At 43.5% G+C, this 17,212-nt stretch overlaps 1 protein-coding gene across 1 annotated transcript; it reads left to right on the top strand.

Annotated features, from left to right (window-relative positions):
• The first annotated feature begins 116 nt into the window (after positions 1-116).
• SNRNP40 (small nuclear ribonucleoprotein U5 subunit 40) lies at positions 117-15,377 on the top strand. Its single transcript, XM_044286527.1, has 10 exons — positions 117-290; positions 3,066-3,195; positions 6,874-6,967; positions 7,474-7,639; positions 9,711-9,833; positions 11,240-11,360; positions 12,691-12,773; positions 13,288-13,349; positions 13,459-13,562; positions 14,948-15,377. Exons 1-10 carry the CDS (start codon positions 210-212, stop codon positions 14,995-14,997), a joined length of 1,014 nt encoding a protein of 337 aa, XP_044142462.1. The 5' UTR covers positions 117-209; the 3' UTR covers positions 14,998-15,377.
• Positions 15,378-17,212: the final 1,835 nt, after the last annotated feature.

The following is a 17,212-nucleotide window of genomic DNA, read 5'->3' as shown; positions in this document are numbered from 1 at the left end:
GCAGCCCGAAGCTCCTCCCACCAGACATCCGTTTCTCAGCTCCACGTCCTTTCTGCCACGTGATTAGCAGTAGCCTATCAACGTTCAGTCCTAACAATCTGCTCGGCGCAGGTGAGTGACGTCATTTTTCGGTGCCGGAACGGTTGCATGTTAGGGAGCTGGAGGTTTATTCATTTGTTTGGTTGACAGTTTTAGGAAAGAAGTGAGACATGATCGAACAGAACAAGCGGAAAGGGCTGGAGCTGGTACCGGTGCCGGCGAAAAAGCCAAGGAATGAAGTGGTGGCGACGGTGAGTGCTGCGAGGGGCGCGCAGTGTGTCTGGTGCCTCGTCATTGTACTGACTCTTCTCCATGGTGCAGCAAGGGCATGGAAGCAACTTCCCCTCCACGGGGACCATGTCATGGATACTTTGTGCTCACAGCTCTGATGCCCACCCACCATAATTCCAGTTCTCGGTAGCATGCTGATATGTGACCTAGTTTCTTAAAGGGGTTGTCCGGGTTCAGAGCTGAACCTGGACATACCCTTATTTTTACCCAGGCAGCCTTCCTGAGGCTAGCACCGGAGCATCTCGTGCTCCCGAGGCTAGCACCGGAGCATCTCGTGCTCCCGAGGCTAGCACCGGAGCATCTCGTGCTCCCGAGGCTAGCACCGGAGCATCTCGTGCTCCCGAGGCTAGCACCGGAGCATCTCGTGCTCCCGAGGCTAGCACCGGAGCATCTCGTGCTCCCGAGGCTAGCACCGGAGCATCTCGTGCTCCCGAGGCTAGCACCGGAGCATCTCGTGCTCCCGAGGCTAGCACCGGAGCATCTCGTGCTCCCGAGGCTAGCACCGGAGCATCTCGTGCTCCCGAGGCTAGCACCGGAGCATCTCGTGCTCCCGAGGCTAGCACCCTTGCCCTGCGCTAGATCGCGCAGGGCACAGGCTCTTTTTATTTACGTACGAGGGCTCTCCATGGGGCTGCCAGGAAGCCTGGTGACGTCGCCGGCTCTGATGGGCGGGTTTTAGCGCTGCCCTAACTGTTTTACTGGCTAGGGCAGCTCTAAATCCCACCCATCAGTGCCGGTGACATCACCTGGCAGCCCCATGGAGAGCCCCCATACGTCACCGGATCTCCAAAAAATGGCTTTGCCCTAAGCGATTTAGTGCAGGGCAAAGGAGAGCATCGGAGCATGAACTTCTCCGGTGCTCAAGTCAGGGGGGCTGCCGGGGTGAAACTGGAGGCATGTCCGGGTTCAGCTCTGAACCCAGACAACCCCTTTAGATATTAAAGAGGACCTTTCACTAATATACAAACTCAAAACTAACTATACCTGTGGGCAGAGCGGCGCCCAGGGGTCCCCCTGCACTTACTAGTATGCCTGGGCGCCGCTCCGTTCGCCCGGTATAGGCTCCGGTGTCTCAGCTCCGTCTGTAGTATTGGACTGATTTTTTGTAGGAGGCGTGTCCCTTGCTGCAGTGCTGGCCAATCGCAGCACACAGCTCCGAGCCTGGCTATGAGCTGTGCGCTGCGATTGGCCAGCACTACAGCAAGGGACACGCCTCCTACAAAAAAAATCAGTCCAATACAACAGACGGAGCTGAAACACCGGAGCCTATACCGGGCGAACAGAGCGGCGCCCAGGCATACTAGTAAGTGCAGGGGGACCCCTGGGCGCCGCTCTGCCCACAGGTATAGTTAGTTTTGAGTTTGTATATTAGTGAAAGGTCCTCTTTATGTTTCTAGGCCCAGTAGTAGTAAGTGGTTGCCGAGAACCAGCATCATAATCAGACCTGAAAAAGAGTCACGGCCACCTGAGAAGAGTCATGGTTATTCATGAATTCTAAATAACCATGACTCTTCTCAGGTAGATTTGACTCTTTTCTAGGCCTGGGCTGTAATGGTTATGATGCTGGTCCTCAGCAACCACTTACTTTTAGCTCATGAGTGACACACCGCTGAAATCAGCATTTCTGTCAGTATTTTATCCTGCCCTCAGTACGGTCAGCATAAAGTTGATGACAGGTTCCCTTTTAAAGTGGTAGTTATCATGTAGATAAAGTTAAATGAATCCAGCCAGCAAAGGAAACAATAAGGACAATCACAATACATTAGTAAGTGCCTTGTATTAAAGGGGTTATCCAGTATCTACAACAGCCCCTCCATGTCCCGGGCTCCTCTGTGGGCATATACTTTACCCCACTCCCAGAGCCGCTTCTGGTCCCCGCACCGCCGTTGCTGCTTCTCCCTGTACATGGATAAAAGCATTCGGGCCAATGGCAGACGGGGACGAGCCTCCGTAGCACCGCAGGTGACGCTAGGGAGGCTCGTCCCTGCCTGCCTTTGGCTGCTTCCCCCCGACACCAGATGTTTTTATCCGTGCACAGGGAGAAGCGGTGCGGGGACCAGGAGCGCCGCCGGGAGCAGGGTAAGTATATGCCCACAGAGAGGCCCAGCACATGGGGGAGGGGGGTCTGTTGTAGATACTGGATCACCCCTTTAATACAAGGCACTTACTAATGTATGTGATTGTCCACATTGTTTCCTTTGCTGGCTGGATTCATTTTTCCGTTACATTATACACTGCTGGAATCCAGGGGTGATAACCACCACTGCAGCGCAGATACACTGTGTTCTAGCTTTCTGACGTCGGGGAGCAAGGAGGAGATTCTGAGTCTGCGGGGCGGTGCTGGGCTCCTTCACGCTGGACTCATCTCAGGGGCAGGACTCATCTCAGGTTAATTTGCATATGGATCAAATCCTGTTTTTTTACACAATAAAAGCACAGAGAGCTATGGGGACTGGGTATTGCGGATGTGCTATCTTCAGAGCGAAATACAGATCATGATGAATGGCTACAGTGTATGAAGACTTACATAGTGCATCAGTATTTAACTTCTAGAGCATTTATCAGCTTCTTATGTGAGAGCCTGACTAGGTCTATTGTTTTTCTTCGTCTGGGATGAGAGTTTTTTTTTTTTTTTTTTTTTTTTTTTCATGCACTGCCCAAAAGCAGAGTAGGCAAAGAGCCAGATACGTGTTCACTGCTGTGCCATATAGTTTACTGTTTTTACTATATTGTAGGGCCCACCCAGATCATCCAGTCTCCAAGCTCCTATTATGCTTTTATCTGGACATGAAGGAGAAGTTTACTGCTGCAAATTTCATCCCAATGGACTAAATTTGGCGTCGGCAGGATTTGACAGGCTAATCCGTGAGTATTTTTCAGTTGTTGACATTAGTAATTACCTATAAAGTGGGTGTCCAAACCATAATATCAAATACCACCTACAAACGATTCACATATAACTACAACGTTTCAGAATGTATCTACTTTATTAGAATTACATCAGTGTTAAAACAATGGAGACACACACCACATAAATAGCTACTTGGGGGCAATACACAAGTGCGGTCACAGAAAGTTTACTAAAGTACACTGCAATGGATGCCAAAATGATGTCAGAGGGCAACAAGATATAGATGACAGGAGACCGGTAGGTATAATGTGTATTACAGAAAAATGCCCAAGTGGACCAAAAATATATACTACAGATTTTATATGTCAGCATTGCTAAGGAGAGCCTGTCTTTTTAGTGTTGTACTTAGGCATCTTCAGTGCTCAGTACATCATACAGAGGCTTCCAGTCTGCTCTTGTCACTACCCCAGTCCCTGACTATCTACATGTGCTCTGAATTTCTATTTCTCTGCCTGTCTGACTTGCTACCAGAGCTATCTGTTGGCAGCTGTGCTAGGTCAGGCTACTTTCACACTAGCGTTTTTCTTTTCCGGTTCCGTCAAAAAGGCTCAATGCTGGAAAATAACTGATCAGGTTTATCCCCATGCAAGGATGCATCAGGATGTATTCCATTTAGTCATTTTGACTGATCGGGCAATGCTACGGTTTTATCTCCTGCCCCAAAAAACCGAAGACTTGCCTGAATGCCGGATCCAGCATTTTTTCCCATAGGAATGTATTAGTACCAAAAAAGGTGAAAAAAAGAAATGCCGGATCCGTTTTGCCAGATGACACTGGAAAGACGGATCAGGCATTTCAATGTATTTTCTTCTGACTGATCAGGCATTTTTAAAGGGAACCTGTCACCGGGATTTTGGGTATAGCGCTAAGGACATGGGTTGCTAGATGGCTGCTAGCACATCCGCAATACCCAGTCCCCATAGCTCTGTGCTTTTATTGTGGTGTAAAAAAATAAATAAATAAATAAACGATTTGATACATATGTAAATTAACATATAAGAGTCATATGTTACTTGTGTGACCAGAGAAGAGTCATATTTTCAAGCTCTGACTCATCTCGGGTTAATTTGCATATGTATCAAATAGTTGTTTTTTTTTACACAATAAAAGCGCACAGAGCTATGGGGACTGGGTATTGCGGATGTGCTAGCGGCGATCTAGCAACCCATGTCCTCAGCTCTATACCCAAAATCCCGGTAACAGGTTCCCTTTAAGACTGATCAGTATCAGCATACAAATGCCATCAGTTGGCATACATTTTGCTGGATCACTCTGCCGCAGGTGTGAAAGTAACCTTGGCTTTCTTCCCTGCACTTCTCGTTTAGTTACTAAGTACAAGGAAAAGACCAGGGCTTCCAGCACTTTGCGATGGCGTAAGTAGCACAGCACACTTAGGCCTCTTTCACACGGGCGTCATGTTTTTTGCCCGGATAAGAGGCGGGTGCGTTGCGGGAAAATGCGCCATTTTTCCGCGCGAGTGCAAAACACTGTCATGCGTTTTGCACTCGCGTGAGAAAAATCGGCATGTTTGGTACCCAAACCCGAACTTCTTCACAGAAGTTCGGGCTTGGGATTAATGTTCTGAAGATTGTATTATTTTCCCTTAGAACATGGTTATAAGGGAAAATAATAGCATTCTGACAACAGAATGCATAGTATAATAGTGCTGGAAGGGTTAAAAAAATATAAAAGTTAACTCACCTTATCCTCTTGTTTGCGTAGTTCGTTCCCGGTCTGTTCTTTGCTAGCTGTGGGGTAAAGGACCTGTGGTGATGTCGGATCACATGCTCCATCACCATGGTGATGGAGCATGTGATCTGACGTCATCACAGGTCATTCAGCCCAAGCCCACAGCTAGCAAAGAACAGACCGGGAACGAACTACGCAAACAAGAGGATAAGGTGAGTTAACTTTTATATTTTTTTAACCCTTCCAGCACTATTATACTATGCATTCGGTTGTCAGAATGCTATTATTTTCCGTTATAACCATGTTCTAAGGGAAAATAATACAGTGAATAGACTGTCACCTAGAACCCATGCGTGAAAATCGCACCGCATCCGCACTTGCTTGCGGATGCTTGCGATTTTCACGCAACCCCATTCACTTCTATGGGGCCTGCGTTGCGTGGATTATCGCACCGCAACGCACAAAGAGGAGCATGCTGCGATTTTCACACAACGCATAAGTGATGCGTGAAAATCACCGCTCATGTGAACAGCCCCATAGAAATGAATGGGTCAGGATTCAGTGCGGGTGCAATGCGTTCAACTCGCGCATCGCACCCGCGCGGAATACTCTCTCGTGTGAAAGGGGCCTAAGTGTCAACGTAGAATGCTGCAGCCATGCTTCCCTTTTCCCAGTGTCTCTGCAGCCTTTGCTCTGACAGTAAGTGTGCTGTGTTAGGGGAATTCCTATCACATACAATGGGGGCATGTCGCTAGAAAATATGCCCCCATTGTCTGATAGGTGCTGGGTCCCACCTCTGGGACCCGCACCTACAAGGAGAACAGAGCGGGTCGAGTGGTGGCTGAAGGACCCAGCATTTCCCGGGCTCTATCCACCACCAAGCTCTGTTCCCATACAAGTGAATGGGAGCGCACACACAACCCCTGCTCCTGTTCATTTCTATAGGGAAGACGAAAATAGCCGAGCCAGCGCTCGGCTATTTTCGGCGGTCCCATTGAAATGAATAGAGGGCGCGCTGCACATGTGCAGTGCACCCTCCATTCGCTTCCCCGCTCCGTTCTCATAGGTGCTGTCCCGGTGGTGGGACCAGCACCTATCAGTCAATAGAGGCATATCCTAGCGATATTCTTCCATTGTATGTGATGGTAATATGCCTTTTAATGTCCCCTAATAGGTTACACCCAGATTTCTTCAGCGCTGAAAAGAATGCTGAAGACTCAAGATTGTCTCTCCTTAGAAACGCTGTTAGATCATTGCTAATAAAATTCTTTTTCCTGTTTTCTAGTGGAAATAAAAAAGGAAATTCCCTAATAAAATATATTACAAAAATGTTTAACATCCCTGTCCTGACACCTAGATTTTAAAAATAAACTGAAATGACAGTTATATTTTCATTCTCCACCTTGAGCAGCAAGCTAATTCTGTATGTGGTCTCCACTTTCCCTTTCTTGGTCTCCCAGTATTCTAACTCTCTAATTTTCCACTCTTCCACCCCACAATACACGGGGGATCACAAAGTGCTCCTCAAACGTGTGTTTAAGGTGCTAAGTCCCATAGCGTCTGCTATGGCAGATTATTCTACAATTTGGTGTGGATTTTCTGACCCTTTTGTAAGCAGTATAGACGCTACTCTGAAGCATCGTTCGTATTTTCATAAACGCAACGAATCTTTTGGAAAAATGGGTGAGGCTTCAGAATTATGGCAATTGCTGTATTTGCGAAACATGAGGTAACTAAATTAATAATTCCACCCCTTTTGTTTTGGTCTTGTGTGGTCTACTTTCTGCCCACAGGTCAAGGGAGAAAACTCTCCAAATAATAGGATGGAACTGATTTTATTTTTTTAAATGTGCAAGTCGTTGAGATTTAGCGTGTGAACTATATCTGTTGTCTGCAGTAATCCTACATTGTATCTGAGTGTTCAGTGTTTTTTCCTTTTGCAGTTCTCTGGAACGTTTATGGAGACTGTGATAACTATGCAACATTAAAGGGTCACAGCGGGGCAGTGATGGAATTACATTACAATACAGACGGCAGGTAAGTCATCTTCTGAAAATAAATGCCTCTTGTTAGGTAAAGCAATGGAGAAAAATATAATACAAGAGCAGCAGATTTGCAGTGCAACGAGTAGGAACCATCAGTCAAAAGAGCCCAGAGAAAGTCCCTTTTCTAAATGACAGATGTAGCATCCAACCAGATGACCCAGGGAGGGGCAGTGAAGCACCCCAATGCACCTGCAGGAGCAGAATCTGACAAAATAAGACTCTATATTTACACCAGTTGTGAGAATAGTAGATACACAAAAGGTATGTTTGTCCAGGTCTCTCGGGCCCCTACTAACTGCTGTCAGCAGTATTGCATGGTCAAAACCGCTGACCGATTGTCTTCTAACTTGTTTTCCTTACCTCCACTAGCTTTTTAATTGCTTATTTTGAAGAGTTGTTGTGCTGTAAAAACCTGCTGTGTATCTATGTGGCAATTATGTGAATTGCACGGCACATTACAGCATAATATGATAATATCATGTATTTTTACCCTCCCAGCTTGCTGTTTTCTGCTTCAACTGATAAAACAGTTGCAATTTGGGACTGTGAGACAGGCGAAAGAGTGAAGCGTTTGAAGGGGCACACCTCATTTGTAAATTCCTGTTACCCTGCCAGACGAGGTCCTCAACTAATCTGTACAGGCAGCGATGATGGTACTGTGAAGGTGGGTAAACTGTTTGATATTGTTTCTAGAGAGGACCCTTAAAGGGTAATTCCAGGAGTTTTTAATTGATGACCTATCCTCAGGATAGGCCAACAGTATATGATCAGCAGGGGTCCGACACCCGGCACCCCCTCCTATCTGGTTTCAGAGTAGCTCTGGTGCCAGAAATGCAGTTCTTTCTATTGTGCAGTGGATGGAGCCTGTAACTGCAGCACTGCTCTCATTCACTTCAGTCATGAGAATAGGCCATCAATATTAAAATCTTGGACTGCCCCTTTAAAGGGCATAATAGGGTATATAGATGTATTGGGGTGTGTTCCACATAGGACTCGTTACAGTGGAGAGCAGTTTGGTTGATCTGGCGCATCCACTTTTTACATGGTTGACCATATACTACATTTTCCTTGGTGTGGACAGAGGCTTTAGAAGCTGGACCCACAGCCATGAACTAATCACTGAGCTGACTTGGGGTTTTCTTTGTGAACCAAACCTTTTAAAGCATCTAGTGGTGTTGTGTGTGTGTGTGTGTGTGTGTGTGTGTGTGTGTGTGTGTTGTTTTTTTTTTTTTTTTTTTTTTTTTTCTTCATGTGGGTTTCTATGGATGTATATGAAAGTTGTTTTATTACTATTGTTACTGGGCTACTAAAATGGAAAAAATTGGTCCTGCTAGTCAAACTGGCTGCTTCTAAAACATGGATTTTAGTTATTTATTGATGTGATATCATCCATCATGATCCAGTTACATTGTAAGCCGAAATTAGATAACCGCTCTTGATAATGATGGTGACCGGACGTTTCGGTCCAAGTGGACCTACCGGTCCTATTATCTGTGATATAATAACATAGGCCTCATTAATAATGTAACCAGATAGACGTAATTTAAAGGGTAACAAAAGAAAGTTCTGGAAAATTATGAATACACAGCATTTTGAATTTTGTATGATATTGCATCAATAAATGACTAAAATCGCAAACAAATCATCTGTGTGCTGCAACTTACATATTTATAATGGTGACTGGAGATGGATGATAAATTTGCTACATCTTTAGACTGTCTAGTCTAAGTTTTATACCACAAATTTGTTAAAGGATAATGGACACCTTTTTGTAAAAAAAATAAAATAAAATGATTTATTTTGTGGAGAAAATAATTTTTCCAATTGGTTCTATTTATCTTTCCTCATTTTTGTTATACATCCTCCTGTGCTTCCTATGCGCAGCAGGCTGCTCTCAGTGAGTTTACAGAGAATCTGTCATCTGACTGCAGACATAGCGCCTTCCATGCCATGGACCTTAGGGACCGCTGTATGGAAGGGGCTAACCATCGGGCCACTGCTCTAATGGCCCGATGCAATCCCTATTCCTTCCCCCGCCGTGTAGGATGGCTGTCCTCCCCTCCATACAAGCCGTCACCCAGCACCCCTTCAGGATGGCCGGCATTGCAACAAACTTTTGGGGGTCTAATCCCTTTTACCATGCATTCCAATACTTCTGTATTGGAATGCTTTGGCTGTATGAGTAATACAGTGTGTATTAGTCATACAGCTTCCTGCCTGTGAGATCCAGGGGGCTGGATCTCACAGGCTCTTCACCAGAAGGCAGCGCCGATGCCTAAGGAAGGCATCACGCTGCCTTTCATGCCATCGGGTCCCCATTACAGCAGCACGGGGACCCTATGGCACCGCCGATCCCTGCTGCAACGACCCGTAAACGCCACAAACCGCAGGTCTGAATTGACCTGCGATTTGCGGCGATCACCATACGGGGAGAGGGGGGGCACAGGACCCCCCCCCCCCCCCCCCCCCCCCCTGCGCATTGTCCCAGGGTGCCTGCTGATTAATTTCAGCAGGCACCCAGTTCCGATCACCGTGCGGCGGTAATCGGAACTACACATGACGTACCAGTACTTACCAGGACATCATGACGTATCGGTACATCATATGTCCCCAAGAGGTTAAGTGTTGGTTTTGTTTATTGAGCCTAGAGTGACTGCAAATTCTGGTCTTTGTGTAAAAATAAAATGTTTAGGACCTTAATCTGTTCAGTATTTAAACACTTATTTTTATTTTAGCTCTGGGACTTTAGGAAAAAAGCTGCAGTGCAGACCTTTCAAAATACATATCAGGTTTTGTCTGTCACATTCAATGACACCAGTGACCAGATCATTTCAGGAGGGATTGATAATGACATAAAGGTAAGTCTTGCTAGGTTTTTCCTTCCTTGTAAGTGTTTGATTTAAAAAAAATAATAATAATCAGACTCTCAACAAACACCCCCCCAACCAGTAAACAAGGTACCCCGATTATCTAGTTAGATTATAGTACTTTGAGTATGGAAAAATACATGTTAATATAGGTCTGTCTTACATCTCAGTGTGTTGTGTTGTGTTGTTCAGACCATTATCTGCCTGTTTTATTAGTTACATGCATTCCCCATGTAATACCAATTCTGGAGCCTCTATTCTTATGGCTGTATGTTGTGCCATTCCTGTATTATTTAGTGTAGAAGTTATGGGGGGAGTTATGCACAGACTGACTGACTGACTCTATCCAGTCTGTGCTGCCAGCCATTGTCAGACTGTGTGCAGGTACACCCCCCCCCCCCCAACTTGTTACCTCCCCCTCTGTAGCCTTACTGCAGGCTAATAGCCATTCATTCATCACTTCTAGTGCAAATAATAAAGGAATGGCACAACACAGAGCCATAAGAATAGAGGCTCCAGAATTGTTATTACATGGGGAATGCATGAAGCTATTAAAACAGGCATGTCAGGAGCGGTGAAAGGTCCTCTTTAATACAATACAGGAGATCCCATACAACTAACATAAAAAACATTGGGCTTGGAGGGTTGGCCGTCCAACAGACTCTTAACATTACTCTGAGGGTGCAGGAATGCCTACTTTCTTTGTATAATCTTCAGCTATAACCATGAATGAGATTTAAAGAAATCTGTCACCACCATCTTGGAATATTATTTGCAGTGCTACATGAGTAGTACTGCAGGTAAGGAGTCCAGATGACTATTCTTAAGTTTCCTACTGCTGCCCTGTTCCCCCATTGTTGGGACTGCACGCGAGTTCTCTCCATTATGTTGGCTAAGCAGTCCAGTGTATTTTAGTGCAGATTTGAGTGCTGACAGCCGAGGAATTTATTACTGCAGATTATAGTCCAGACTCTTGGTGACAGATTACCATTAAAAAAATACCCATTCACAACTTTACATTGTGCGGATTATATATTCACGGAATGTCAATTTATGTTCCAGATTTCACTCTTTGCTTTGCAGAGGGTGTAATCGTAACAAAATTTGCACCATTTGTTATGGATTTTGCTGCTGCGGAATAACTGGCAGATCTTTTGTGAAATATCTCCGCAGACTCTCCTCATGTAACTGTACCCTGAAGATGAATATTCCTGTCTGTAGTTATTTTTCCCCTGTTTCTAATTGCCTCTCTTGAGATTGTCCACGAGTTTTCAGTTCATCTAGTAAAACAGTACTATGACTTATTAACTGGGCATAACACTTAAAAATAGCTAGTATGTGGTTCTGCATGAAACAGTTTTATGTGTACTTTATATGTATTTCCCCCTCTTTGTCAGGTTTGGGATTTGAGACAAAATAAGCTGATGTACACAATGCGAGGACATGGAGACTCTGTAACAGGCCTGAGCCTCAGTTCAGAAGGTTCTTACTTGCTCTCGAATGCTATGGATAACACAGGTATTGCATAAAAATGATCATCTGGAAACATTGTAGGAGTTGAGGATGTTTAGAAAAAATTGTCGTTTTGGATATTCTTCCACTCCCAGTCACAAGTGTTTCAGCATCACAATACATATTTTGAAATAACTCTAGAAGTCCGTGGAAGGTGTTAAAATGGTAGCATTTCTGTAGGCTAAAGATTAGTGGTAAGAGCATCTCCCAGACTTAGCAGGTTCATAGCTGTTGTCCCTTAAGATGTTGCTTGTAAGAATATTCAGACAAAATGTATGCGGTATCTATAGAACAGTGTGAGTCATTGCTAGAATGGTTTTGACTCTGAAGGTCCTGGCATCTGACCATAGTTAGGGAGCATTCACACGACCGTAAGTGTTTTGCGGTCCGCAAAACCCTGATACCGGCCGTGTGCGTTCCGCATTTTGCGGACCGCACATGGCCAGCGCTATATAGAGAGTGCCTATTCTTGTCCACAACCGCGGACAAGATTAGGACATGCTCTATCTTTTTTGCGGGGCCACGGAACGGAACAACGGATGCGGACAGCACACGGTGTGCTGTCCGCATCTTTTGCGGCCCCATTGAAATGAATGGGTCAGCACCCGTTTCGCAAATTTGCGGAATGGATGCAGATCCATTTATACGGTCGTGTGAATGCTCCCTTATTCAGTGGAAACCTTCCACAGAAGTGCAGTGAAAAGGGGTTTGAATGGAGCAGCGATTGTGCATTTATATGGCTGCATTAAATGGCATCTGTTTAGTTAATAACAGTCAGGTCTGCAGACAGTAGGACAGATTTATCAATGCTTTTACACTTCTGTGGTGTAAAAAAGTCTCCAACAGCCGGGCAGATTTATTATAGACACTAGGCTCATAGCTGGCATGGATTTGAATTTTGGACTCGTGGACTGCAAGGAGATGGCTAAATTTATTAAAAAGCCTGCGTTTCCTAATAAATTTGGTGCGTTTTGTGCCAATGGACTTTAGACTAATACAGGCGCATGTAACACTATCCTTAGAATATGTGCCTCAATACGTTCTAGAGCAGGAGGAGCTGAGGAGATTGATATAGATATATTGGAAATGGGCCACATATTAAATTCTTGATATATCTGACATAGATACACCATAATTCATACAACTGTATATGCACAGGATTTATCTAGCATCAGTTTTGAGCAGTACGTGGAATATAGTCCTTCACTATGGCCAACTCACTGTCTAAGGCTTCTCTTTATTGTAGCATATGTTATGAACTGGCATTCAGGACTTACTGCAGGTGTTGTGGAAATAAAATAAAAATGACTGATTTATGTATCTTTTGGTTATATAGTACGTGTATGGGATATTCGTCCTTTTGCCCCAAAAGAAAGATGTGTGAAGATCTTCCAAGGAAATGTGCACAATTTTGAAAAGGTTAGAAACTGTCACCACATTTGCTCTCTCAGGATGACTTTACAGGCTATGTACACCTTTTGGGGGATCTTTTTTTTAAATATTGTTCTCATTTTCAGCTAAAAATCACTTTTTAAATTGGTCTTAATAAAAATAAAAAAAAAATATGGAGCCCTTTTTCCTGTACAGGGCTGAGATTCTCTAGTAGAAGGATCAGAATTTTCTGTCTTGTCAGCCAGCTCATCTGATGGCCTCCTTATCTCTGCTTTCTGACCTCCTAAACGCTCAGTTCTTATCTTACTGTGGCTTAAATAAGTGTATATGACCTTTTATTAAATTAGCGATAAGGTTTATTCAATAACTGGCTCAAAGTGAAAGTAAAAAGTAACTTCACACAGGTAGAAAAACGGTTAACCCTTTGACAGAACGGCTCAATAAAGACTCCAAAAGGAGTAAAATGCAATCATAAAAAAAGCCTGAAAGTGTTCATAGCCTTTAAGGATGAGATAATTGATAGACCGCTTTGATTTTCCAGAATTTACTGCGCTGTTCATGGTCTTCTGATGGCAGCAAAATAGCAGCAGGCTCAGCAGACCGGTACGTACGTGACATCTACTTATCATGTCATCTTCCCCAATCTTTTTTTGCTTATATTACCATCTATAAGTGAAGTTTGTAGAGATTCACCTTTGTACTTCTTGAACAGATTCGTCTATGTTTGGGACACTACATCTCGCAGGATTTTGTATAAACTTCCAGGCCATGCTGGGTCTGTCAACGAGGTAGTCTTCCACCCTGATGAGTCTATTGGTAAGTTTGCAAGGCTATCTTTATTTATGTCAAATGAACACAGGGTAATGTCTTCAGGAGTCACATCTGCCACTGTTGCTATCGCTAGCAAAATTGCTCTTGTAGACAATGGTGTAAACTTTGCCAGGCATTCGCTAGGAATTAGTTTTCCCTGCAGTTACACTTCTTTAGATTGGGCCAGTTTTGCAGCAGAAGCTATTTAGTTAGTGAGCGTATATTGGGTGATTGCAGATCTTGTGATTGCCTAACATTAGCAAGTGCTTCTCCAAACTAAAGATTTTATTCATGAGTTTCTTCATATTTACGGATAACATTAGAACAGTGAGCTACTGGCATGATAATGTGCCTACTAGGTAGGTACAAGGATGATAACCAACAATACTTATTTCTAGTTAATTGCTATCTGGCAAAGCCAGCCCACATGAGGTGTCTGAAGCAGCAGAAAGACAACTAAAGATATACCTACACAGTTAACCTATGTTCAGATAAGCAGAACACCTTACAGAGGTTGTCTTGGACCCGATTATTGGGGATCCGATACGCCGAACCCCTGCCAATCGGCGGTTTGAGTAGCTCTGTCCATTGTGTAGTGGATGGAGCCTGTAAACGCAGTGCTTCTCACATTTAAGTAAATGGGAGAAGGACTTTAAGCGACCCTCTGGTTCACCTTAAATGTGGAATGAGCAGAACACCTACATGGTGCCCTCTTTATCTTTTTAGCTGTTTATTCATCAGTCCCTGGTCTCCTCTTCTGCCATCCAAAACGGCTGCACTGCTTCTCAGACTGCCTGCATACTGGGCATATGGTAGCCCAAGATGCTCCTTACTTGTCCAGCCCTTCTCTTAGATTGGCCAGCACTGGTCACATGAGCAGTGATGACCAATCCAAGGGGAGCAGGAAGTGTCTTGGGCATCCAAATGCACATTCTGAGAAGCGGTGCTGCGATCTTGGATGGCAGAGGAGCCTGAGAATTCGTGGGACTGCTACTAAAAAGATGAAAAGTAGGTCACCATGTAAGTGTTCTGTTTGCTTGTTTTTTTTCTTGAACCGGACGGTCGCTTTCAGATACAAGCTCTGGCCACTGCACAATGGACCGAGCTGTGTAGTTCTGATGTAGACTTCCAGCACCAGTGGTACCCTGAAACAGCTGGTAGGCAGGGTGTCTGACTCCCGACTGACTAATAAAACTTGACTGGATGTTTTTTTATAAATTATTTTAATCTTCACGGGTGTACTATATACATAGTGCAGAGGCTAAAGCATATAATTGTCAAGAGATGTATGTGGCCAGTTCAGCTACTTTACCTGTAGGTTATGGTATTGTTATCACATGCCATTCAATAACCCTTGAATTCTTATTTTTTTGTTTTCTTTTTCTTCACAGTTCTCTCTGCTTCCAATGACAAAAGACTTTACATGGGGGAAATACAGTGAAGAACCACGCATACGCGTTTTATCCCTTTTAGTTTAGGTTCACACACAGCAGATTTGTTGCAGAAATTTCTGTGATTGTTCAAACATCTGAATGCGGTTTATTAATTTAAACATACATGTTGCGTAAACAGCCCCATTCAGATGTAATAATTTTTGCAATGATTCTGCCTTGTGTGAAAATGTTTACTGTGGAGTGGGAATCATACATTTATTCACTGCTTCCCAGGTTCATGATGTTCATCATGCACATGTACAAAGATCAGTGAGAATGAGTATTGTTGTGAAATGCACATTCAGTCTGTACCGTTAGAAAGTGGTCATGGTTGACTGATGCAATGATGCTTTCTTATTTTGTATTATAAACCATTTTATTACAGTTGTGTGAATTGTCCTTTATTTTGTATCCTGTTGTGACTTCATCTAATCCTATTTCATTATCTGGGTTTCAGAAGTGTACTGTGGGCTTCTTCCCAGCATGTTTCCTATATAGACCCAAGCATCATTGCCTTCCCTATATTAGTAATATAGAGATAATAAAATATTGAGGCACTCAGGTTGAAAGTTTTGCAATTCAAGTGAGGTCTTATTTCATATTCGCTGCATCATCTATTTGCCCGTGGTATATATGAATAAATGACAAATATTTCTGACCAAATGTTTCGGGCACGGTGGACCTTCATCAGTGGTCATGTTATCTGTAGGGTGGGTAGTGGTAGCGCCCCACCCTACTTGACTTAAGTTCACAGTTCAGTTATTTGATTAGTTATTTCCATCCGTTACTGTAGGCCAAAATCCATAGTGAAGCCTACTTGAAGATAAGGTGTAATGGAAAGATCTACAATTCGGTTATGGCTCATAATAACTGAAGTGTGAACTCAGCCTTACTTGTTTCAGTTTTCATATCTAGGAGTAGTATATTTAGACTTAAAGGGAATGTGTCATAAATTACCTATTGTTTAAATGGCATATTTGTCAATATCTGTATTTAAAGAAAAACTCTAAAACTGCGGTTTTCGCCCTGGCCACTAATGGGGGCCACCTCTTGGTCTGTACAGAGGTTACTTGCTTATCTGTCATACTAATCCTGCACACCTCTGTGTATACATAACATAGGATCCCCCATTCACAATAGGTGATTGTCACAGCTTATTTTATTTATTTTTTTTAACATTTTTTCCCCCCTATACCATGACCTCTGCACAGGTCACAGAGCATGCGGAGAAAACTCTCCCATAGAAATCAATAGGGTGCTCTTCTGACCATTGTATCTATGGCCCATGTAGCTTTTACAAGTGCTTTCCAAATGCTGTTAAGAACATCTCAGACAAGATGGCAGCCCCCATAATCATATTCAGAAAATATAATAACAGATTATAATTTTTTTTATCAGAAAATAAAAACTGAGAAGAATGTGTGTTGCTGTCTGGTTTTAACTGGCAGCTAATTTTTTTGGGGGGTGACACATTTCATTTAACCCCTTAGGGACCCATGACGTACCGGTACAGCATGTTTCCCGAGTCCTTAACCACTTCAGCCCCGCTAGCTGAAACCCCCTTAATGACCAGGCCACTTTTTACACTTCGGCACTACACTCCTTTCACCGTTTATCGCTCGGTCATGCAACTTACCACCCAAATGAATTTTACCTCCTTTTCTTCTCACTAATGGAGCTTTCATTTGGTGGTATTTTATTGCTGCTGACATTTTTACTTTTTTTGTTATTAATCAAAATGTAACGATTTTTTTTGCAAAAAAAATGACATTTTTCACTTTCAGCTGTAAAATTTTGCAAAAAAAACGACATCCATATATAAATTTTTCGCGAAATTTATTGTTCCACATGTCTTTGATAAAAAATGGTTTGGGTAAAAGTTATAGCGTTTACAAACTATGGTACAAAAATGTGAATTTCCGCTTTTTGAAACAGCTCTGATTTTCTGAGCACCTGTCATGTTTCCTGAGGTTCTACAATGCCCAAACAGTAGAAAAACCCCACAAATGACCCCATTTCGGAAAGTAGACACCCTAAGGTATTCGCTGATGGGCATAGTGAGTTCATAGAACTTTTTATTTTTTGTCACAAGTTAGCGGAAAATGATTTTTTTTTTTTTTTTTCTTACAAAGTCTCATATTCCACAAACTTGCGATAAAAAATTCTAGGAACTCACCATGCCCCTCACAGAATACCTTGGGGTGTCTTCTTTCCAAAATGGGG

The sequence above is a fragment of the Bufo gargarizans genome, chromosome 3, assembly GCF_014858855.1.
Source record: "Bufo gargarizans isolate SCDJY-AF-19 chromosome 3, ASM1485885v1, whole genome shotgun sequence".
Taxonomy (NCBI): Eukaryota; Metazoa; Chordata; class Amphibia; order Anura; family Bufonidae; genus Bufo; species Bufo gargarizans.
Note: the sequence above shows the minus strand (reverse complement) of the source record. Positions and strands in the feature narration are given on the sequence as shown.